The sequence below is a fragment of the Archocentrus centrarchus genome, chromosome 3, assembly GCF_007364275.1.
Source record: "Archocentrus centrarchus isolate MPI-CPG fArcCen1 chromosome 3, fArcCen1, whole genome shotgun sequence".
Lineage (NCBI taxonomy): Eukaryota > Metazoa > Chordata > Actinopteri > Cichliformes > Cichlidae > Archocentrus > Archocentrus centrarchus.
This window is the reverse complement of record NC_044348.1, coordinates 9,221,075-9,246,079: the sequence shown is the minus strand read 5'-3', so window position 1 is coordinate 9,246,079 and position 25,005 is coordinate 9,221,075. Positions and strand designations below refer to the sequence as shown.

The 25,005-nt window shown below is 42.8% G+C and overlaps 1 protein-coding gene across 4 annotated transcripts; it reads left to right on the top strand.

The window, feature by feature from the left end:
• The first annotated feature begins 5,075 nt into the window (after window positions 1-5,075).
• Window positions 5,076-23,638, top strand: fn1b (fibronectin 1b). 4 transcript variants are annotated; one of them, XM_030718248.1, is made up of 46 exons: window positions 5,076-5,387; window positions 5,603-5,725; window positions 5,928-6,059; window positions 6,302-6,433; window positions 6,946-7,083; window positions 7,167-7,313; window positions 7,423-7,602; window positions 7,843-8,025; window positions 8,202-8,378; window positions 8,805-8,960; window positions 9,079-9,207; window positions 9,342-9,485; window positions 10,632-10,753; window positions 11,569-11,737; window positions 11,828-12,004; window positions 12,116-12,244; window positions 12,341-12,430; window positions 12,532-12,726; window positions 13,534-13,812; window positions 13,905-14,168; window positions 14,265-14,359; window positions 14,769-14,937; window positions 15,187-15,273; window positions 15,427-15,618; window positions 16,648-16,926; window positions 17,135-17,326; window positions 17,425-17,514; window positions 17,736-18,002; window positions 18,109-18,225; window positions 18,314-18,475; window positions 18,566-18,721; window positions 18,833-18,949; window positions 19,123-19,392; window positions 19,487-19,674; window positions 19,760-19,847; window positions 19,940-20,119; window positions 20,205-20,294; window positions 20,471-20,659; window positions 20,793-20,882; window positions 21,260-21,699; window positions 21,790-21,928; window positions 22,030-22,191; window positions 22,279-22,404; window positions 22,501-22,607; window positions 22,707-22,799; window positions 22,952-23,638. In XM_030718248.1, the coding sequence occupies exons 1-46, from the start codon at window positions 5,246-5,248 to the stop codon at window positions 23,027-23,029; spliced, it is 7,371 nt and encodes a 2,456-aa protein (XP_030574108.1). In that variant the 5' UTR covers window positions 5,076-5,245; the 3' UTR covers window positions 23,030-23,638. The 4 variants fall into 4 exon arrangements, with proteins under 4 accessions (XP_030574108.1, XP_030574116.1, XP_030574132.1 ...); XM_030718256.1 differs by lacking the exon at window positions 5,603-5,725; XM_030718263.1 differs by lacking the exon at window positions 16,648-16,926 and having other exon boundaries at window positions 5,077-5,387.
• The last annotated feature ends 1,367 nt before the right edge of the window (window positions 23,639-25,005 follow it).

Below are 25,005 nucleotides of genomic sequence, written 5' to 3'. Positions count from 1 at the left end.
TAATTCAGTCGATGAAGCACAGTCATTAGTACCCCTCACTTGTCAAATCAACCCCTCACTGCCACTCTTTAAATGACCCAACCCAATCTGGTTTCCACAGTAACTGTGCTTTGTAGCACTGTGTTGTGGAATCTTTGGTAAGTGCTTCGTCAGAGTTCGTATTCATAAGCGCCATCCCTCCTCACTGACCTCTTAACATTTGTTCCCAGCAGAGCAGCAGCTCTTCACATCCTGTGCAGAGAATTCTGACTGATTCAGACGTGAGCAATGACGGGGACCAGTGAGAATGCTGACAACCTTAAATTATGTTGCTCAACTGTTTTGATCCACTGGCTACAGCGTGAACTTCTGCATAACTACATTTTTTTATATGTCTTGTTTTATTCCTCTGCAAAAGCTGTGCCTTTTTTTTTTCCTGCTCAGATTTTCATCACATGTCTACTCCAGGCAGAGAGCTGAAGGCAAACAATGGGACAACAGCCATAAGTGGGTGTAGCAGACAGTCAGTCATGGTTGCTGCTCATCTCCCCCTTCATTCTTCCAGTCTATAAGCCAGACACATTACCCTCCAGCTTGAGCTCTTCAGATGCTCTCCACTTTCTTTTCTATCCCTCTATCACTTCACACACACCCAGTCATTTATTTCCTTTCTCCAGTTTTTCCATCCAGCTGTGACCATCTGGCTCTCTTTCTCCAAACTGCCCATCCATAATTTGGTGAAGCCAGGGTGGAGAACCACACATTAAAAACAAGCACTCCAAGGCTGTACATGTGTTACAGATTCGCACATCGTACACACTTTTTTTTTTTCCAGATTTGGAATGGAAACTCCACACGAAACAGCTGTACTTTCATGTTTTATTGCTTTTAGTTTGGGCAGTTCACCAAAGATTAGATGAGAAAATTAATATCACCTTTGTCTATTTAATATAAGACTACAGAGCAACTAACTAGCTGGCTTTGCAACAAATAGTACACAACCATAACTGATGAAGCCATTTGCAGTTTCACTGTAATGGTCAAGTGTACTTAGACCTGCAAGGAGAAAGCATGCAAACTCCAAACAGATATGGCTTCCCCTGGTTAGACTTCCAACCCTCATGTTGCTGTGAGGTGTTAATGCTATCACCTGAGCCATGGTGCTGCATGTTATATCATGAAGGAAGCAGGTAAGCCCACTCGTTCTCATATGGCCCCAGGTGAGCTGGCATGTCCATGCTGTCTAGACAGGAGAGTGACTAATGGTGATACTTAAGGAAAGGTACACAGTTAGTGACATTTCCCCTAACAGGGTTGGAAAGTGTGCCTGCATCATCAGGCTACAGCTGCAGTAAATATTTGATATTCTGTGTTTGTTGCACACAAAGTTGGGGAGTTTCAACAATGGATTGCCACTTTGGCTGGGAAATAGTTGTCTTTACAACATACCTTGTTACAGCTGAGGTATGCAGAAGAGCATTTTGGAATGTACAACATGTCGAACCTTGAAGCAGATGGTCTACAGCAGCAGAAGATCACACTTGGTGCCACTCCTGTCAGCTAAGAGCAGGAAACTGCAATTACAATTAAATTGGGCTCACCACAATTGAACAACAGAAAATTGGAAAAACATTGCCTGGTCTGATGAATCTTGATTTCTACTGCACTCTCTTGACTTCTACTGTAACTCAAATACCCGCTCTTTACTATCAAGATATGCAGAAGAGAAGTGCCTTTGAATGCACAACATTTCAAAACAGATGGGCTGCAAAAGCAGAAGACCCCATCGAGTGCCACTCCTGTCAGCTACGAGCAGGAAATTGAGGCTACAATACACATGGGCTCATCAAAAATGGACAAAAGAAGACGTTGCCTAGTCTGATGAATCTTGATTTCTGCTGCAACATTCAGATGGCAGAGTCAGAATTTGGCATAAAGATGAAATACTGAACTGTCCCACCTTGTATCAGTGGTTCAGGGTGGTGGTGAAATGGTGTGGGAGATATCTTCTTGGTGCACTTTTGGCCCCTTAGTACCAACTGAGCATTGTGTAAGCACCACAGCCTACCTGAGTATTGTTGACCAAGTCCATCCCCTTGTGGGCACAGTCTATCCATCTTCTGATGTTTACTTCCAGCAATAAAACACTCTATGTCACAAAGCTCAGATAATCTCAAGCTGGTTTCCAGAACATGACAATGAGTTCACTGCACTCAAATGGCCTCCACAGTTACCAGATCTCAGTCCAACAGAGCACCTTAGGGATGTGGCTGAATGGGAGATTCACATCATGGATGTGCAGTGGAGAAATCTGCAGCAGCTGTGTGACGCTATCATGTCAATACGGATCAAAATCTCTGATGAATATTTCCAGCACCTTGTTGAATAGATACCCAACAAGCGGACAGTGAATGTAGGTGCCAGGCTTTGACAAGGAAAACATATGCATGCATTAAAATTATATTTAGTAGTACATTCATGTTGTATATGTGTAAGTTAATAAATCAATAGAATGTAATGTTAGAAAGGAACTGGCAAAGTCCAGTTAGCTGGAGGAAACATTCACTGATGAAAAAAAGAGACCTCAGACTCATAGTGAAGAAATGTTGACTTGACTTGACTAAAGCTGAAAAGTATTGTAATCCCAAAGATTCTACATATTAATTAACTGTCTGTAAATATGGCTGTATGAATGAAAAATATCATTCCAACAGGGATTGTCTCCTGGAGTGAAACTCTTGGCAATAAAAATAAAACTGCAAACACTGCACATGAAATCTCAGTATTTCATATGTTGCATTGGGGGGGGGGGGGGGGGGGGGGGGTGCACATACTAGTTGCTTGTTGATCTAAATCTGCAGAATTGTATTTTGTCAAATAAAGTTTTGTTACTTTAAAAGCACTGAAGATGTTCCGTATCAATCAGTTTAGCTTGCAACTATTTACCTTTTTATACTAAATGTTGTTTTAATATCAGTGGAAAATGGTGACAGACTAAAAAGTGACTAAATTAAATCCATCATACTTTAATGCTCTGCAGTCCCTCCAGTTCCAGCTTTCAGAGATTATGAGGTATCCAATGAGCTTTCAAATACAAGTCATTCTGGCCAACAAAGAAATCACTGTGAAACCAAACAGAGTGAGAGATAAATCTTTGCTGAAATATGGATCTTATGTATGGAAAACAGAGACAGGGAGCAAAGAAGAGATGATATAAGCCAGGCAGCCTTCCAGGGGCTTTGACAGAGACAGCTCATAAATCAGAGAGACCTTAACAACCCAGGAAATTAAGTCATACTCAAAATGCACCGTTCTAGGAACTGAATGTCTCTTTCGTTCAAATATTTATGCGTTCTTTTACACCAGTATCACCCTCCTGAAAATGCATGAGTGCACATTCAGGAAACCTGCTACACAGCAGTGAATATGGAAGTTACAGTTAAGTTAACACTTCAAGGCTTGCGGCTTGAAACTCTCCTGTGTTTTGAACCTCCACACCTTGGCGCTGTTTCACATGTGGAAAGAATTTGGAAGCTTTTTCCAAACGGGGGAGATTGGTGACTCAGTTTACACACACACTGAAGGCACATGCGATGTTTTTGCTGTCACCCCCCCCCCCCCCCCCCCCCCCCCTCTGTTTCCCAAAAAACGTCTGCTTTCTGCTTTATTTTTCAGTCCTCTGGCACAATTTGTTCCTTGAACCTGAGACAGGAATTATTATGGACCGCAATCGCGCACTCAGTAGCTGCTCTCCTGACAAGAACAATGAGTAAGTTTAGCCGAACCAGCAGCAGCTCCTGCACCATGACACGACCAAAACAGCACGCTGTGGTCTGGATTACGCCCTCCCTGAAAACACTGCATTTCCAGGCAGAGAAATTACCACCAAAGAAAGAAAGCAAGAAAGAAAGAAAGAAAGTTGTGTAATACTTTTTTTTTTTTTTAATTAAACAGTATGCACAGATATAAGTGGGTTTAGATTCCTCTGTGTTCACGGTCACACAACATTTGGAAGCTTTTGGGTTAAAATGATTTCATTAGGTAGCAAAATGTGGTTATAAAACACCGGATGTATTCTAAAGATAAATCTGCCCCTTAATATTTATGGAAACATTTTTTTAATTAGTATTTATTCCATCCTTACAGTGTTTTGGAAAAGAAGCATCAGTTTTCAAATTGAATATATTTTAGTGGTACTTTCTCACAGAAGATTACAGTTAAAAGTCACGTAAAAAGTTATGCGGACAGAAGGTGAATACAGAAACCGGACAGGTAACAAAAAGAAGTCATGCTAAATGTGTGGCAGGAGAAGGGGACGTACTGTAGGTAAAGTTACACTTAGACCTTTGCCTGAAAATCGCATATCACCACGGTATCAAAATATTTCCTTATTAATGCAACAGGCACTTAAAGAGAAATGATGACTGTACCAGACTTTTCAGCATGGACAAAAATATACGTCTATGAACTATTGACATTGTCCTTAGTTCCGCTTTTTCTGGCTCTGTGCTGAGCTGGGCTCAGCAAAATTCAGACACTATAGTTTTTTTTTTTAATTATTATTATAATTTAATGTAAAATGTGTAGATATTCTCCCTGATCCAAAGTTCCCAATAGCGGCACAAATCCAGTCCTGAGAAAGGAGAATAGTCTGGAAGTTGGGAGGCTATAGCATGCAGTCATTTCTCTATGATTCTGAAATCAGAATATTTTGGAGCTGTTATTTGTCTGTTAGGTCTTTAACTACATAAGCAACAATTATATTACTTTTTCTGCTGTTATATAAGATTTGCACTGATTTATTGGACCTCAGCATGACTTCCCAATCCAACAGAGGCGAGTATCCTGAGCTCCTTCTTCTTCTTTTTTTTTTATTTCTCAGATGAACAGATTACATTAGCTCATTTAAAAAAATTGTTTGTTTTTTCTTTCATTTCTCAAAAGTGAAATGAGGAATCAAAGTATTGCCCACTCTTTGGCGGGCGGGTCATCAAGTATCCAGTTAAATCCCTCCCCTTGAACAGGCAGCTGCAGTGGTCCAAGTATAAAACCAGCGCACTGCCCTTTCTTAGGTCTGGTGCACCAGCTGCGAGGCGGCACAGTTAACCGCCGGGAAGAAGCAGCCACGGGAGCAGAGAATAAGGGGCAGGGACCAGATCTCTCCAAGCCTTTTAGCCCTGCACTTAGTTCTTTTATTTCTTGTTATTACTTTTTTTTTGTTAACTAATTACTTTCTACTTTTACACTGAAATCTCCGTTGCGCAAAATGAAGGGTAGCCCACTCGCAGGGTTACTGCTTGCGCTGTGCGTAAGCAGCGTAGTTCACGGCTTGCCAAAGAAGACCAAAAGACAAACTGGCCAGTATCAGGTGTATCCTGAGCTTCATGACACAGCGGCTATTAATCCAGGTCGGTACAACGACTCATTCTTAAATTCTGTGGCCCTAATTATTTAACTTCACGCACGAGAAAGAGATTTCTAGTGCGTTTTGTGTTAATGTTAATTCAGGTCTTACCTAAAATTTTAATTTAGTTATATTTCTTTCGATGTGAACCAAATAATAAAAAAAAAACCTTTGATGTACATTCTACTATTAAAATGTTTAATAATGTATTATTTGTAGTCGGCTGTGAGGAAAACGGTCGCTCTTACAGACCGAACGAACAGTGGGAGAAACCTTACCGCGGTAGCACATTGGTGTGCACCTGCACGGGAGGAGACGTGAAGTGTAAAACTAAGCCTGAAGGTCAGCGCTCCTTTATAGTGCACTATCACTTGTTTCATGTGTTAATCTCAACAAGTGAAAACAAACGAATACACAGGGGAAAAAAAAATGCCACAAATGTTCAGTCAGTAGTGCGTTTTTACGCAGCAAGAGAAAAATCCACAACTCCTCCTCAGTAACAGCCTCTTTAACCTTTTGCTGTTTTTTTCTACTTTTCCCGCAGTGGAGGAGGCCTGTCATGACAAGCACAATGACCGGACCTATGAGGTCGGGGAAACCTATGAGAAATTACACGAGAGAATGATTTGGGACTGCACCTGCATTAGTTCCGGCAAGATCAGCTGCACAATAGCACGTGAGTTACTAGACTAAGAAATACTAACCGTGGTAAAATAGCATTATTTGCTCGAGTGCTATCTATTAGCATGGCAACCTTTGTTTATTTAAAGCACAGGAAACACATGGCAGTACCTTTTCATGTTTTAATAAATTTTTTAAATTACATTTTAATAATTAAACCTAAATTTTCACTTGTGTCCCATGTTGCATAGAAAATAATTCTTTTAAACCAACAGCTCCACATTTTGTCATTCGCAGATCGATGCCATGATGGTGGGAGGTCTTATAAAATCGGGGACACTTGGCAGAGGCCTCATGACACTGGTGCCTACATGCTGGAGTGTGTGTGTCTTGGAAATGGTAAAGGAGAGTGGACATGCAAACCTTTGGGTGAGTGTAATTACACCTGCAGGTCAGCAAAGATGTCCACACTTCACATATGAACTCTGAAAAGCAGACAAATGTGAAATATTGAAAAAAAAAAAAATCGAGCTTATATATCCATCATACACATATTTGTGTGCATGATGGATGTAGCGTACCAGTCAAACTTTTGGACACACTCACCATGTCTAAACTTTTGACTGGTACTGTAAAGGGTCGAATTCTTCTAGGAACTGACCCTGCCCACACAGGGACAGGGTCAGTTCCCAGAAGCGTGACCATTTGATACCACTACAAATATTTGACGTTAGTCCAGACAAACAAGATAAGAGAGTGAGACAGCATGTCCTCTTTGATTTGTCCATCTTTCACTCCAGCTATTGATTTTCATTTGGTTAACATCTACTGGAAAATTGGCCATTGTGATTCAGATTCTGTGATTTTATGTCTCATCTTACCACATTAGTAAGAAACTGCGGAGTCAGTAAATCAAGATTCTGCTGTGCTTTTTTCTGCAGGTGAACATTGTTATGACAGTGGCGCAGCTGCAGCGTATGCTGTGGGAGACACCTGGGAGAAGCCATACCAAGGCTGGATGATGCTGGACTGCACCTGTATGGGACAGGGGAATGGACGCATCATGTGCAGCTCAAGAAGTAGGCAGAATATAAACATTCAGAAGCACAAACTTAAACATTTCTCTAGGGGCAGCTACTAACCACTGTTGTACACCAACCAGACCGCTGCAACGACAAGGACACTAGGAGGTCCTACCGTATCGGAGATACGTGGACAAGGACTGACACAAGTGGACATATCCTGCAGTGTGTGTGCTTAGGAAACGGCCGTGGTGAATCAAAGTGTGAAAGACACAGCTCAGGAAGAAGTGAGACTTAAAAATCTAAACCAGCACTCAACAAGCTCTCAAAGATTTTACTCTGATCTTTTTGTTCTTAACAGACCTGGCTGTGGTTGTTCTTTTAATGTGTTTACAGCTAGAGTTGTTTTGACCCCAGTCCGGGAGCTTGAACTCCCTGATGAGCTCCCTGCTGAGAGAACCTGTCGCACAGATTCTGGAGCTTTTTACTACGATGGACAACGCTGGATCAGAAACCAGGGCAGCAAACAGATGCTCTGTACCTGTTTGGGCAATGGCGTCAGCTGTCAGGAATGGGGTGAGGACCGGAGGGAGGGAGAAAAATCAAATAAAATTGGGTATTTTAATGTGGGACTCTATGGGTATTGACACCAGGGGCCACTTGAGGCTGGCTCAAGTGGCTCCTGGAGTCAATCCCAGAGGAACTGCAGTTTTTGGCATTTCTCTGTTGGCCCCGTTGGCTTTAGTTTCAGCTCTGGACGTTACCCCTTGCTTGGTATACTGTAGTCATTCTTCTCTCTCTCCCATGTTTTTGCAGAGGCCAGGAACCAGGTGTACGGTGGTAACTCTGACGGCCAGCCCTGTGCATTCCCTTTTGTCTTCATGGGGAAGACCTACTATTCTTGCACCTCAGATGGACGTACAGATGGGCAGCTGTGGTGCTCTACATCCTCAGACTATCAAAGAGACCAGCAGTACTCTTTCTGTACTGAAAAGAATGGTGAGACTCAGGAACATGGGTGTAAACTAGGACTTTGCTAAAAAACTGATGTGCAGTTACCATGGTCCAGCCATTTTAGTTTTTCCACTCATAAAATAATAACTGTACAAACGATTGCGTGGTTAGGGTCAGATAAGAGCTGTGCATTAACTATTATGTGTCTATGCTGAATCCAGCAATTGTGGCAACACGGGGTGGGAACTCCAACGGCGCCCTGTGTCACTTCCCCTTCCTCTACAGTGGTCGTAACTACACCGACTGCACCACTGATGGGCGCCGTGATGGCATGAGGTGGTGTGGTACCACCTACGACTATGATTCAGAACAACGTTTTGGCTTTTGCCCCATGGCTGGTGAGTGGGTGTGTGTGTGTGTGCTGTTTTTCTTGGTGAAGGCTGTTATTTTGATGCCCAGCTGTGTGAAGAGATGACAACAAATGGTGGTTTAAAATGATCCTAACTTGAGCTTTCCATTTTCATACACCATTGCACAAAATGCTTTTTGTCTTTTTCTCATTGAGTTGTCTCTCACAGATTGCAATGACCTTTTGGTTGGGGAATAAATAATTGGTGCTTAAAGTGGTCATAGGAGAATAATGACTATAAAGGCTGTTACATAATAGTAACATATAAGGGCTTGGCTGAAGTGGACCAAGAAAATCTTCATTTGTGGATATACACAGTAGTGTGTGAATGTACAGATGTACCAACACACACACACACTGGAAGCACACAGAAAAAAAGTACTAATAGCTTTTGCCCATTTCTTTCTTTAATTAGCTCATGAAGAGGTATGTACCACCAATGATGGAGTGATGCACCGTGTAGGTGACAAGTGGGACAAACGCCATGATGTTTTGGGTCACATGATGCAGTGCACATGCCAGGGAAATGGCCGTGGGGAGTGGAACTGTATTGCTTACTCACGGCTGCGAGGTCAGAGAGCTAAATCTAATAAATATTTTTAGAAGATGTCTTGAAATAATCTCGGAAGTTATATAATGTGACATTAGAGCATAAAAGGTGTATTCTTCTTCCTCTCCTGCATGTTCAGATCAGTGTATCGTTGATGGTGTGACCTATGAAGTAAACCAGGAATTCTCCAAGCGCCACGATCAAGGCTACATGATGAACTGCACCTGCTTCGGACATGGACGTGGATACTGGAAGTGTGACGCTATCGGTACGTTGATGGCTCATTACTGATTGGCTGTTTGGGGGTTCAATTCTCGGCGCTGCTGCTGCTGAGAAAGACAACGCAGATGTCCTCTGTCCCATCTGCTTGACTCTTTTGTTTCCTTGTGTTTTCTGCAATAGATCAGTGTCAAGAACCACAAACCAGGACCTTCTATCAGATTGGAGAGACATGGGACAAAGCCATCCATGGCATCCGCTACCGCTGTTATTGTTACGGCAATGGGATTGGAGAAATGAGATGTGAGCCTCAGCAGACTTCCCAAGGTAAACAAGTACAGATCGGTTTTTGTAGTCCACATGTCCTGAATCATAGACAGCATATGAAAGACAGGTGTAGTCCACTGTCACATTGCCCGTTGGTTTTTGGACTACCATTTTGAATACTCAGTTTGGGTATTTTGGCTGCACCATCTTGGTTTTTGAAAGCAAACATGGTCATATTCAGATCCAGAGGCTGCCACTTTTAGATTAGTGTGACCAACATCGAACAAGTCAGTATAATATATTCAAAATGTGGATTGTTTCTTCATAATAAAAGTGACTTCTGTGGTTAAAAAACCACCACCACCACCACCAACAACAACAACAAAAACCCCTAAACCTAAGCTTTGTTTATCTGTAACCATTTGTCTGAGGTAACATGTGCTTGCTGGTCAGCCATCATAGGTGTATTCTAAATTTTGTTAAGTTCTCTCCAATAGTCCTGTCCTTTAGCTTTTCCACTGAGCATGATGGATCTCGGTGCTCAGTTCACGTTTGCTGTACTAAACCAACTCCCCTTCATTACTGACTACATCCCACTTCTAACCTTTCCAAATTGTTGGAAGGAAGCAGCAGGGATTTGGGTTTTTTCTTTCTTTACTTTGAAGTGTGGCAAATATTGAAATCTTGGCTAATATCATCACCCCCATCTGTCTCCTGTTGAATGATGTTTTGTTGAGCTGCTAAGGTGGAAAAAGGTGAACTGCTGAGTGAGGGGCTAGGGAGGCAGTCACTTCCTGCCTTTGTTTGGTTGTTTACTGGGGGGACTTTAAACTGCATTGTGAGCCTTGAATCAAACACTGACCTAAAAAGTTGCAACATTTATTTGTGTGAAGGGCCCTGAGTGTGAAGCTGTGTGTGTGTGTGTGTGTATGTTCTCTAGGGAATAGAGGCTAGATAAACTGTGATGAATATAGCACTTGGGTGTTATATCAGACTGTAAAATGTCAGTGGGTGTTTGAGCTGGTTTAGCATCGTCTGGTGGTTTGGTTTTGTCCTCAAATGATGAAAAAAGTAGCCAGTTTTCACCCACACTCCCTACGCACAACGCTGTTATATTACGTTTAAAAAAAATGCCTTCTCACTGCTGTGCTCTTCTTCTCACCTGATGTCTTCTCCTAAATCTTTTTTTCATGGTCTGCTGCTCAGATGGCCACAGGCCTCTCCAGGTGATCATCACAGAGGCTGGAAAACAACCAAACTCTCGCCCTATTCAGTGGAACGCCCCATCATCTGTTCACATCACCCAGTACATCCTCAAATGGAGAGTTGTGAGTCTCACTTTTGGTTCTTTTGGTTACAAACTGCTTCCAAAAATGCAAGCAGGTTGTATTTCTTTCCTCAAAATTGGGCTTTAATTTTGCTGAATGCTAGCATTTAGTAAAGGCGGATGCATTTCTGATTGATGGCAAGTGCCGCTGGTGAAGTCTGAAATTTGAACAAACAAAGTGATTAGAGGGTAAATGTACTTGCCTTTACAGTCTGTACACACAGACACAGGTTTTCTTTTTAGCAGATTCCAAGGTAAACATCCAACCTTGCTGTGATATTTTTTTCTCCTCAAAGAGGTCTTGAGGCTGGTTGAGATGTTAATGAACTTCAACTGAAGTCGAATTTGCTTCCGCTTAAGGGGTTTGGACTGTGTGTTTTGGATAGCAAAGACACTCAAAGCCCAAATTCTGCTTGAAAAGTTGATATTTTTCCAACAGTTCAAAGCCAGTTGACGTACACGTAATGGAAGAGGTGACAGTAAAGGGGTGCCCAGTGTCCAATATATACAGAGCACAGGCTTATTTTCCAGAGCTGTGCACCCTTTTATAAAGACATGAATAAAATTTATATAACAAAATCTAAAAATCTTTAGATTCGTGCTTTTCATCAATTTCCATTCAGCAGTTTGTGTGAAGCATTCAGCCATAACATGGTGTTTGACCACAGGTGGATTTTGTCTCATAAAGTAAATATAGATGTTTAAATTTCCATTTTTTTTCTGAGCACTTAAAAAAGTTCTTGTTGAACAACTCTTGTTAATCTTCACTTATGAAATGTTTAAACCCATTAACCTTTCGTCATCATTAATCTGCAGAAAAATTCTCGTGCTCCCTGGAAGGAGGTCACCATCCCCGGCCACATCAGCTCCTATACCATTAGTGGACTGCGTCCAGGCATCACCTATGAGGGTCAGCTCATCAGCATTCAGAACTACGGACACCGCGAGGTCACGCGCTTCGATTTCACTACTAACCTTGGCTCCTGTGAGTAAGCCACAGCTATACAACAATAAAGCTGCATCAAGGTGGCAAAATTAAAGAAATATTCAGAAGAATATCCATTTATTTCAAAAGTGGAAACATATGAGGGAGAGACAACCGCACCTCCTCCTGTGGTGGACACCTCTGAGTCTGTGACAGAAATCACCTCAAACAGCTTTGTTGTGTCCTGGACATCAGCTTCTACAACCATCTCTGGCTTCAGGGTGGAGTATGAACTCAGTGAGGAAGGGTCCAAGCCAAAAGTTCTGGGTGAGAGCCTTTGACCACTGTTGAAATCTCCATAATGCCTCCATAGTGCCTGTGGATCAATTCTGCTTTTATTATATTGAGTTTTGACTGACCTTTTGTGTGCTTCTCCAGATGTTCCTCGCACATCCACCTCTGTCACCATCAGTAATCTCCTGCCAGGACGCAGATACAACGTCAGTGTCTTTGAAGTCTCAAATGAGGGGCAGCCAAACATCATCCTCACTACCTCACAGACTACAGGTAGGAGGAGTGCCCTTCTCCACTTTGTCATGACTTTACACTCATAATCATGCAATATTTTTAAAGAATACTTCTCATACTCTCATACTTTTCCAGCTCCTGATGCACCTACTAGACATGCTGTCAGTGAAGTGGGAGAAACCTCCATCCAAATCAGCTGGTCAAGACCTCAGGCTCCTATTACTGGTAAAAAATAAAAAAGCCCCATTTATTTTATATTTTTGTATGAGATATGAATCCTTGTCATTATCCTGGCTGTGTGTATAACTGTATGCTTGTGCCTACAGGCTACCGTGTGGTCTACACACCATCAGTGGAAGGCAGCAGCACAGAGCTGACCCTGCCTGAGTCAGATACGTCAGTGACCCTGGTTGACCTTCGCCCCGGTCTGCTTTACAACATCAGCATCTACGCAGTGGAGGAGGACCAGGAGAGTGAGCCTGTTTTTATACAGGTTAACACTGCTGGATCTCCTCAGCAAGGTACACATAGATTGTCTTTTTAATAGCAATGCTAGAATAAAATAAAACTGCTTCATTAATTAGTGCTTCAAAACTTAAGTTTTCTTTTAGTGAAACATTCACAGTATATTCTGTTCCTTAGATGCTAGAGTATTCTTTTTCTTTGCCTTTGAGCTGTCCGTGAAAGCTGAGCAATTATCTTTATACTTGCAGCCGGAGATTCCTTATAGGGCTCTAGAAATGGCTTTTTACTGCTTAGAGAACTTGTCAAAACATGACTTTGCCAAAATGTGCTTTTATGGATAAAGCCACACCATTGTAATATTTTTGTCTTCTTGTCTTCTTGAATGACCTCTGAAATCATAGTTGGCTGTGAAACACTCACCTCTTTAAACATAGTTAAAAACACAAATGCATTCACGAATCATTCATAAATATTTTAAATGGATTTCCATTTCTGACTCAATTCTTTTGCAGGTGGCAAATTCACAGTTCCTTAATGCTTGAAAAACAAACTGCAAACTGTTTTTATAGCACAATTAAATTAAAGATTTTTTAAAAATGCAGCCAAAAGTAATATTTGCATATAATAATTTGCATATTTAGCTTTGTGTGGTTCTTCAACAGCTAAGTTAAATACAGTGTTTGTTTTTGTAAAAGGTTATGTTTTAACTCTGAAGGCTAATAAATGGAAAATAAATGTTAAGTGCACTTTTCTATCTCTAAACAAAACCTATGACAACAATACTCATAGTCAAAAAGTCCTAAGGGAATCTCAAGGTCTGGCTGTGACACTTTTTAGTCATTCGTGCACTCTCATGTCCACAGAGGAGGTCAAAGCCCCCACAGAACTGCAGTTCTATGAGGTTTCAGATACGAAGGTCACAATCACCTGGACTGGTCCACCCAACGAGGTGTCAGGATACAGAGTCGCCTTCTCCCCAGTTGGCTCGGATGGTTCTGACCTGAGGCTCCTGGCGCTGCCTGTCTCAACCAGTGCATACGCTGACATCACCCACTTACAGCCAGGCACACTCTACCGCTTCTACGTCTATGCCATCAGTGGTGAAGTGGAGAGTGAGCCACTTACGGGAGAAAAAGCTACCAGTAAGTGCCACTTTGGACACAAACATAATACGTCTTTTTTTTTTTGTTTTGTTTTTTTGTCTTACATGTGTTATGTTTTCTGCCTCCTCTAGAACCTGATGCGCCCACCAATGTGCGCTTTACTGACATCGGTCCTGAGAGCGCAGTTGTAATCTGGGAGGCTCCCCGTGCTGTTGTCAGTGGCTTCCGCCTTTTCCTGAGCATCGAAGGCTCGAGCCCCATTGAGAAGAGGATCCCAAGTAGGGTCACCCAGTACCCTTTGAGGAATTTACGTCCAGACACAGAGTACACTGCCATCCTGCACTCTGAGCTTGACAACGAGCTCAGCGAGGGTGTCACTACATATTTTACCACCGGTTGGTATTTGGAGAAGCCAAACGCACCATCAAAGAGTGGAATAAATTGCTGCAGTCATTTAAAAATATTGTTTCCCCTTTCCTGCCTTCTTACAGCTCCCCAGATGGGAAATGCTCCTGCTTTCAGCACTGAAGTTACTGATACCTCAATCATTGTCACCTGGATACCTGTCCGCAGGTTCAGCTACAAGGTTAGTGCATTACATCAAAAGAATCAGTTCATCATATAAAGATGCGTTTGTGCTCAAATAATAAAGAGTCTAGTATTCTTATACTATCAAACAGGTAAAATCACTCTTATGGTTACTCTTAGTGACAAAGCCTCAGAGAATTATAACTTGCCTCTGTGGGTCCCCTGAGCATCATGGAAAAGCTTGAATGCTTTTCAGATCTTTGTATTCACTGTAATGGTTCACTCTGCCTACAGCCAGTAGATCCTGTGTTGACTACCTGCTTATCTCCAAGCAGCAGCTGAAATTAGAAATTAGCTGGTGGAGCATTTAAGTGCCAAAGAGTCTGATATGTACCCTCAGATGTAGGCAGATTTTAGGTCTTTGCGATGGTTTCTCCAGGTTTCTCATGCCCATCTCATTTCCCCAGCTGTCCGTACTCCCCAGCGAGGAAGGGGAGTCTCCTAGAGAAGAGACCTCATCCTCTGGACGTGTTTACATTGATAATCTGATTCCAGGAACCCAGTACACCTACAGCGTTCAGCCCATCTACAATGGACACAGCCGCGGAAACCCCATCACCCGCAATGTTGTCACTTGTGCGTATCTCTTAATTTCACAGAGAAAAAGACAGACATGGTGGTGACCGCTAAATGAAACCAACTATAAAATCAGTTGTATTACTGATTGCTTGGTTGATTTAATTCTTCTTTGAGCTGACAGAGCACTGTTAAATTATTTGGGATGAGTTTATGCTGGACATTTTTTTTTTCTTTTTTTGCTGCTGCTGCACCAAGTCAAGTTTTTTTTGTGTGTGTGTGTCATGGTCTAATTTTCTCTCGCTGCAGCTCTGTCTCCTCCCACTGACCTCAGAGTTGAGTCCAACCCGAACACAGGAGATCTCACAGCCTACTGGGTAGCCTCCAAAACACCAGGTAAATATTAACATTGCTCCCCACGCACTGACAGCCCATCGGATCACAGAGAGTCTAGATTTTGACTTTCAAATTTTTTTTTTCAACAGAACAAAAATGTCTTCCCAGTATTTCCTTTCCATTTCTCATAGTGGATTGTTATATTCTTTGCAGGCATTACAGGCTACAGAGTAACAAGCGTACCAACCAACGGCCAGAGAGGATACTCTCTTGAAGAGATTGTTTCCGTTACTCAGCACTCAGTCACCCTAGAGCACTTGAGTCTGGGTATGGAGTACAACATAAGTGTGTTTGCTACCAAGGGCCAAGTGGAAAGTGTTCCTGTGTCCACTATTGTCACCACAGGTAGGAGCCACAGGAAGAAATTTACACATGGTGAAAGGCCTCAAAGATCAGTGTGTCTGGTTCGGAGTGAGGAACAAATGACATAATTTTTTCCACTATATGAAACTGGAACCAGCTCAGTTCCCACCCCTATAGCGCTTGACATAATTTTAAAATAAACTAAAGCTGCATTAGTTCAATTTTTCCCATTGGAAAGAAAAATATTGCCATTATGTACTACCTTTTTGTGGCTTATAAGTCAGCAGAAAACTGCCCACTTGCACATTTGGCAGACATGGGGCAGACATGGAACTTTGTCTTTTTTTTTTTTTCTAAACCTGACCAGTCCGGCAGCTTAAGCAAGCAAAATTATTGTTGCATGTTCTGTGCCAAATACCTTTGCTGTGCCAAGAGGAGCTTGTAATAGAGCTACTCTTGTTAGTTTCTTTCTTTTATTTTCTTTATTTGTTTCTTTATTCACATGTTTAAATGGTATGTCCCAACAACACCAGAGGCGATGGGTGGGAAGGGGCAGAAGAAATGATATATCTCCAAGCTGTTTTCTACAGAGCAGGCTACTAAAACATTTGTGGATTAAAATTAATTAATTTACACAGGTTCTAAAGCTTAGTGCAACCACAGCGCTGGGCCTGAATTGCTGTGATGTTATTACTACAAGTCCTCATTATACATTAGGTACCAATGTCCAGTGCAGCTTTTTCATAATCTACTGCTAGCATGATCAATGGCTAACCTACGATTTGCATGGAAATCATGTTTATTACCTAGTAGGGTAAATTATTATTATTTTTTTAGCATGGCCAACAGTATTACTGCCTGATATTTACTTTTAATTATAATTTTAATTCTGAATGTTTTTCAATCTACGTAGTAATGTATAATTGTCTCGCATGGTTACTGTTTTACTCCGGTTCTCTGAATGCTTTACTGAGAATTGAATTCATGTTCTTGATATAACCAATGAAATTATTGGGGCTTTTCTATCTGTCTAATTTTGCTTGCGCTTTGCAACATGCCTAACCCTTTCAGAAATCCCCACCCCAAGTCACATTGACTTTGTCGACATTACTGACACCACCATTGGCCTGCGCTGGATCCCTCTGAACTATACTACCATTACTGGTTACCGGATAGTGGTAGTAACTTCAGGCGAGAGCTTGCCAATTTTTCAAGATATGGTGGAAGCATCTGCTGGTTATTACACGATTCGTGGTTTGGAGCCAGGCGTGGACTATGACATCAGTATCTTCACTGTTACAGAAGAGGGAGACAGCGAACCGGCCACACACACAAAGCAAACGCATGCTGGTGATTTAATCTTTCACTCCATCACTAGGGAGGGGTTGGGTTTTGATCTGAGGCATCATAATAGTCCTTTCTTTAACTGCATCGTACTGGAGTAAATATCTGAATCTTCAGTGATAAATTCTTCATGCCACTGTAACTCCTTCTTTATTTGCTTAACCTCATCGATTTGTCATTGATAGCTGTAGCTTATAACCCCTCATTTTTCCAGCCATTCCAGCTCCCACCAACCTACAGTTTGGAGGAGTGGGCCCTGACCACATCAGGGTGACATGGACAGTCCCCAGAGTTGCCACACCAAACGACATCTCTCGGTTTGTTATCCGTTACCACCCTGTAGCTACTGATGATGACATCAAGGAGGTTAATGTTGGAGGAGCCACAAACACCTATTTGCTGCAGAGTAAGATGGGCCTCAAAGGCTTTAAAAGACAGAATGACTTGTCATTTACACTGCTCCATGTCAAGTGATACTAATTGTACATACCACCTTTTTCCTAGACCTCCTACCCAGCACCAACTACCGAATCAGTGTGGTGTGTGTGTATGGTGAACGAGAAAGTAAACCAGCCACAGGAACTCAAAAAACAAGTGAGTATTTCTGCAGCTGGTGCCTCAAGGAAGAACCAAGGGTGCTCCATATAAAAGGCTGACGTAGCCCCTAAGTCTGAAAAATGAAGCAAAAGTGGAACTGCCTTCAATCTGCATTTTTCTATTGACCATCCTAAAAAGGATGATAAAGAATGTCATTGCCATCATCTCTGCATGTAACTTAAAATGTATCTCACTTTTTTCAATATCTTTTCTTCCAGCTCTGGATTCTCCAACTGGCTTGGACTTCTCCGACATTCGGACTGACTCCTTCACAATTCACTGGCTAGCTCCAGTGGCAAGAATTACCGGCTACCGAATCCGCTATCAGAAGACAAGCGGTGGGCATGCCAAGGATGAGAGGCTTCCCCCAACCAGAACCCACTACACTCTGACTGGATTGTCACCTGAAACAGAGTACATGGTATATGTGTATGCTGTGAGCAACAATCAGGAAAGTCAGCCTCTGACTGGCACACAAGCAACAAGTGAGTGTCACATCTCCTTTTTTATTGTTAGTGGGTGTTAATAGATTTTTTTTTTCCATATTTATCCTCTTTCATTTTCTCCACTTGGCTATTTAATGCTTTCTAGTCTCTGATGCGCCCACTGACCTAGAGGTAGTATCATCTTCCCCAACCAGCATCAGTATACGCTGGGATGCTCCCTCTGTCTCAGTGAGGAACTACAGGATCACCTATGGAGGAACAAGTGTGTACATTTATTTCTTAATTCATGGTTTCATCTGAACCTCATCCACACAAGTTTAACACTTGGCCCTTCTTTACTCTCCTCTTAGGTGGTGAAACTCCTCAGGAGTTTACAGTGCCAGGCACTCAGACCACTGCCACCATCACTGGACTGAATCCCGGCACTGACTACACCATCACAGTCTATGCCATTAATGGACGAGGAGATAACCCCGCCTCCAGTATCCCCATCTACATAACACACAAGACTGGTACAGAACTATAAAAAAGATGTTCCTGAGAAATAATGTTTGGTGTTTATGGTAAATCTAATACTTTTCATTTATCTGTTGCTTCTTTAGATATCGAGGCCCCCACTGACATGAGACTGACTGATATAAGTGACAATGCCATCACAGTACGCTGGTCTCCTGCTCGGGGACCTGTCAGAGGCTACAGAGTCACAAGTACTCCCAAAAATGGCTTGGGACCCTCCTACTCTGAGGTGTTGGCTCCTGGTAAGACATGCTGGAAATGCCAGCTGCTCAGAACCCAAGTTTCATGTTGGTTTTATTTTTCCAACACAGTATCACCTACTCATTGGCTCCTTTTCTGCTCCTCTGTTGCAGATCAGACCGAGGTGACATTCACGGGTCTGATGCCTACTGCTGAGTATCTTGTGAGTGTTTATGCCCTGGGCAGTGATGGACAGCCATCTTCCCCTGTGGTGGAGAATGCAATCACTGGTTGGTCTCACTTAATTAACTTACACTTATTCATAATTAACTTGCACTTTGTTAAAGATAGACTTGGCAGTTAAGACAGTTCTGCTACAGGAAATTCAGTTAAATTTCCTCCTGAGCCAAAGGGAAAGAACAACTTACAGCTGAAGTTTCTTTGCCTTCCTCTTTTTCTGCAGCTATGGACCGTCCGAAGGAACTTACCTTCTCAGACATCGACTCCACCTCTATGCGCATCTCTTGGGACGGCCCAGACGGTGCAGTAACATCATACCGCGTCTTGTACACCAGTACAGAGGAAGGTGAGAGAGAGCTGCATCCAGCACCCAGAGGTGACCAGGACAGTGTGGTGCTGAGAAACCTGCGCCCCGGAACAGAGTACACTGTTAAGGTCATTGCCTTGCATGACCGAACACCCAGCTCACCATTGGTGGGAACTCAAGCCACAGGTAGTGCTAAAGAAAAATACATCAATGCATTTGCCTCCGTTTAATATCCACGTTTTAATATTTTGGCCTTGTGACTTGCATCTCTGTGCTTCAGTAATCCCTGCTCCGACCAACCTAGCGATCTCAGAGGTCAGTCCTACTTCTTTCACTGCATCATGGCAAGCTCCAAATGCGCGCCTGACCGGCTATCGCGTGGTTGTGAGCCCCAAGAACATCAACAGCCCCCACAAAGAAATGAATGTTGCTCCGGACACCACCCGTGTTGTCGTGCCAGGGCTCATGGTAGGCAGAGTTCATGTGTGAATATTTCTATGAATTCATAATAAGTCAGTGAGTAAATATGAGCTTGTGTGTCTGTGTACTGTAGGTAGCAACCACATACCAGGTGCAGGTTTATGCCCTGAAGAACTCTGTCACAAGCAGACCAGCTGTGGCAGAAACCACCACACAGCAAGGTAACCAGCTGCGCCAAGAACTGGCACATTTGCAGACGTCACTTATGGTGTACTGATCTTTTTAAGCTTGCTTCTTTTTCCCCCGAATGCAGCTGTGAGTCCTCCTCGCCGTGTGCGTATCTCAGATGTAACAGATACTTCTTTCACACTGTCCTGGCGTTCCAAGTCTGAACCTATCACTGGTTACTTTATTGAAGCCAATCCCAACAGTAGATCATATCCCACCATCACCAGAACCATCTCAGGAGAAGCATTCACCTACACTCTCACCGGTACGCTACACTTTCACTATTTGAAGTTCTCAAACAGTGATTTTGGAGCTTCAGTCTTGCTTTAAAATGTGTGTGTGCTTTTTAGGTTTGCAGCCCAGCACCATGTACACTGTTAACCTGTACACTCTAAATGGCAACACAAGGAGCATCCCATATCCTCTCACAGTTCGAACAGGTACTGCACAAATCTGGGAATATGATTTTGTCATGTTATAATTGGTGCTGGATTTAAGTTTGCATTTTTTTTTTTAAGTCACAACAAATGCAGCTACAACCTTGCACAAATCACAGCCTTGCAGTGCAGAGAAAACAAGCATTAAGCCAGTGTAACAACTGTATTCCTCCTTATAGCTGCCCCAGTGGTCCAAGCTCCCACCAGACTGCAGTTTACGTCTGTGACCCCCACGTCTATCTCCTTCACCTGGCAGCCACCTGCCACACACATCACAGGATACTACGTCACCTATGGAGAGTCAGGAGAAAACCCACAGGAGCTCATCCCAAGACCCCATGCTGGCCAAAACTACGCCACCATAAATGGTATATATTTTTCAGCAGTTCCATTTGCGCATTTTATTTTTACTTTCAGAGCTTCACACAGGATTCTCCTGCCACATCAATCAGGTGCAGGCTGTTATTTTCACAAAAAACCTGTTTTGTTTCCTCTGCTCAGACCTGATACCAGCCACAGAGTACATTATCAAGATCATCGCTATCCAAAATACTCAGAGGAGCACACCTCTGGTGGGCAGGGTCAGGACTCGTGAGTATTTTTATACTTTTGCTCTGTACAATGATAAATGTGAAAGTTAATTGATACAGTACACTCAAAGTTCAAGTCAGTTACTGGTAAACACAAGGCGTGGAGTGGCAGCTTCCATCTGCTCAGCTGAATGTAGCTTTAGATAAATTGTGCTGCCAAAATCTAAAACGATAATATTCCCTCTTTATTTTGAATGTCCTCGCAAATGTCATTCAAAATATCTTGTGTGTTTGTAATACTGCATTATGACACACTTTGCAGTGAGTTGCATTGCTGCATATCTGTCATCCCTACTGGCTGAGATGTGTTAGAGCGGCTGTGCTTTACCTCCCCGTCATCTAACCTGCTTGCTTCCATAACCCCGTCTTTCCCGGCAGAACCAGATCCCTTGCTTCCCTTGCCTCTGCCTCAGCCTCACCGCCCTGGAGGTGACAGGCTGGATGTGCCTGAATCTGATCTGGACAACAGAGTCCAGTTAGTGGGCCCCAATAGCCAGGATGGGTTTGGTGATCAGAGCCAGCATGTGGAGTACACAGAGTACAACAACTATGGAGACAACAGATATAATCAGAATCCACTGTTTCGCTATGGGCAAGTTCGTGAGCCCCTGGTGTTTGTGCCCCTTCCTGATGCAGAGGGCCGCAGACATCCCATTGTGAAGCTAAACATGCCTATTGGACCCATACTCTTTAACGAGACAAATGTGCCACTGGAGGCCCAAACTCAGACCACCATCTCCTGGAAGCCTTACAGCCAGAGCAACGCCTACCTGGTGTCCTGCCATCCCATCACACGGCTAAATGAGAAGATGTTCCAGGTAAGAGACCAGTCCGTTATTCCATTATACTAATTTAACAGCTATGTTAGAAGAAGTGTGTCCATTCAAAATCTTTTCCTATCTACCCAGGCCCGCCTACCAGGCACAGCCACTACTGCTACCCTGATAGGACTTACTCCTGGAGCGGACTATAATGTTATTGTGGAGGCACTGCTGGGGGCCCTCAAACACAAGATTCTGGAGCAGACCGTCACTGCTGGAAACACAAGTAAGCTTCCAGCAGCAAGTGCTGTATCAGAACTGAGAAAAATATATTATTAATGAGAACTGTATCAAGTCCATTTTTATCCCCCATCTGTCTTCCTTCAGTTTCAGAGGGAGTTCCCTCCACTAAAGACATGTGCTACGATGCCTTTACTGCCACCTATCATGATGTTGGTGCTGAATGGGAACGGATGTCTGAGACAGGCTTCAAGCTGTGGTGCAGATGTCTGGGCCTGGGCAGTGGCCACTTCAGATGTGATTCATCTAGTAAGTTTTGGGATATTTTTCCAGAATACATAGACATATATGGAATTTGAGTAAATTTCACTTGGTTTCTGTATCATCTGTTATTAGAGTGGTGCCACGACAATGGCAATAACTACCGCATCGGAGAGAAATGGGACCGTCGCGGAGAGAACGGACACTTATTGAGCTGCACTTGTTTGGGAAATGGCAAAGGAGAGTTCAAGTGTGAACCACGTAAGGCCTCTTTAATACCTGAAGAGATGTTCTGTGACTGTGTTACAAAGTGAATGAGCTGCATGTCATTTTTAACATGTACGCCTGCCTGTACAGATGAATCCATGTGCTATGATGATGGCAAAACCTACCAGGTAGGCAACCAGTGGCAAAAGGAGTACCTGGGTGCTATCTGTACCTGCACATGCTTTGGAGGACAACAGGTAAGACATATGAGCCTTCAAGGTGTTCTCTTTGTATCATATGTGATCACACAGAGGTACAGAAGCATGATTAAATGCGTGCTTGTTTTATCTTTTCAGGGCTGGCGATGTGAGAACTGCCACAAACCAGGTGCTGATATCGATGCCGGTTTGCTGCAGCCTGTAAGATATGGAGACAATACATTGCGCAAGGTGAGGGAAATGTATTTAAAATCACGAGAAATGTTATAGTTTGTCTTGTTTCAGATGTCCTCCTGTGCCTCTTTATCACTTTACAAATTATAGTAATCTGTTGTAATATTGTGTTCATATCCTTTTAAACTCTACCATTGTTCATCCTCCAGAACATTCACTGCCCCATCGAGTGCCTTCGACCAGACCTGCTGGCAGATGCACACGTTCCTCACAATCCTCGGGAATAATGAGCTTGCCATCTGCTTTTCTCCCTCACCGTCCAGTTGCTGCACTGTCTCGCCTTGTAGAAGCCACGCTGTCTGTCATGAACTGAAATGAACTAACTGCCTTATCACATTGCTGACACACTGCCCTGCTCCCTGATCATTTATCTTCACTGAGTCTATTCACTGTCGACTGCCGGGTCTCTAAATTTGTGATGTATTGGAAAAAGAAAACCCTTACATCTTTAGAGCATGTCCAATCAGATTTATATATATATATCAGTCAAATTGCAGTCAGATTCTAACCAAAACCCAGAAACTGTCAGAAAGAAAGCACTGTCTTAAAGAATGGTGATGTAGTTATTACTAATGTAGCTGAAATTATCCTCAAAAATGTGCTTTTTTTTTTCTGTAGCCCCTCTTCCATTACTGAGGGGTCGCACTGCGTGTGACTGACACATCACATTCTTAAGTTTTACTAATTTATCCCTCTGATCTCATCGTGTGAATGTGTTGAACAAGGATGTGAGAATGTGAACTGTTCTATTTTTGTACTTTGTGCCAAAGTTGTTTCTACCTATGACAAATAGAAGTCCCTTATTTGAATAAAGATGGAGAGATCCTCAAACATTACCACAGTGTTATGGTTTTTTATTAGGGTTGGGGGGAGGGTTACGTTGACAACCATAAATAATCAAAACTGGCCAGAGCAACCTCCACAAATATAAATTAATCACGAATGAAGATTAAACCGGTCACAGGGAGGAACAAACCAGTGTACACCCGGTGTCAGTTCCAAATCTGTGTAAATGAGAAGGGTTCCATCATCAAGAATGAGATTTCCATACTTGACTGGTTGAGGCTGGGGTTAATAACAATGCCACTGATATTGTTGACCAGTGGAGGTGAAGGTGTTTGCCAAAGAGGAGGTGGCGAGGGGGAAAGCGTGTTCGGAAGATTGATATACAGAGAGCTGGTGCTACAGAAGAGGATGCAAAGGATAGGGTGTGGTAGAGGCGGATGGTGAAAGGGGCAGCTGAAAGAAGCTAGTTGGCTCTCTCAATTCAGTGTAATTGTAAAGCAAAGAAAAACATTGATTTTTCACCCACCCACCCCTGTGTGAATCTTGGTTGTGCCCAAGCCACCCTCCACATCTTGGACGCTTGGGTCCCCAGTACACACAGGTCGTAACCTCATGTCCACCTCTCAAGAAATATAACTACACGGCCTAGCATTTCATAAAACATCACACCCACAGTCAAACATGGTGGTGGCAGTATAATGGTCTGGGGCTGCTTTGGGACCTGGACAATTTCCTGTCATTGACGGAACCGTGAATTCTGCTCCCAACCAGAAATTCCTGAAGAAGAATGTCCGGATATCAATCTGTGCCCTGAAGCTCAAGCACACTTGAGTTATGATCCAAAACATGTCAGCAGGTCCACCTCTGCATGGCTTGAAAAAAGAAAAAAAAAAAGACAAAATGAAGGTTTTGGAGTGGCCTGGTCAAAGTCCGGATTTAAATCCATTTGTTGAAGGTAAATCATCTCAGTCTGTTCATGCTCAAAAACTCCTCCCATGTGGCTGAATTAAAGCAATTCTGCAAAGAGTGGAACAAAACCCCTCTACAGCGATCTGAAAGACTCATTGCTAGTTAACGCAAATACATGATTGCAGTTCTTGCTGCCAAGGGTGGAATAAAACAGTTATTAGGTTTAGGGGCAATTACTTTTTCAGAGGGCAGGAAGGTTTGGATAACCTTTTATCCTTAATAAATGAAATCATTTAAAAACTGCATTTTGAATTTACTTGGGTTTTTGTCTAATATTAAAATTTGTTTAATGATCTGAAATATCTAAGTGTGACAAATACGCAAAAAAATAAAGGGGGGAGGGGGGGGGGGATACTTTTTCACAACTCCACAAATACAGAGGGATTCCCTCCTTATGAGGATTCAACCTGTGATATTCCCAATTAGTTAAAGTACCAGTAGGTGGTAC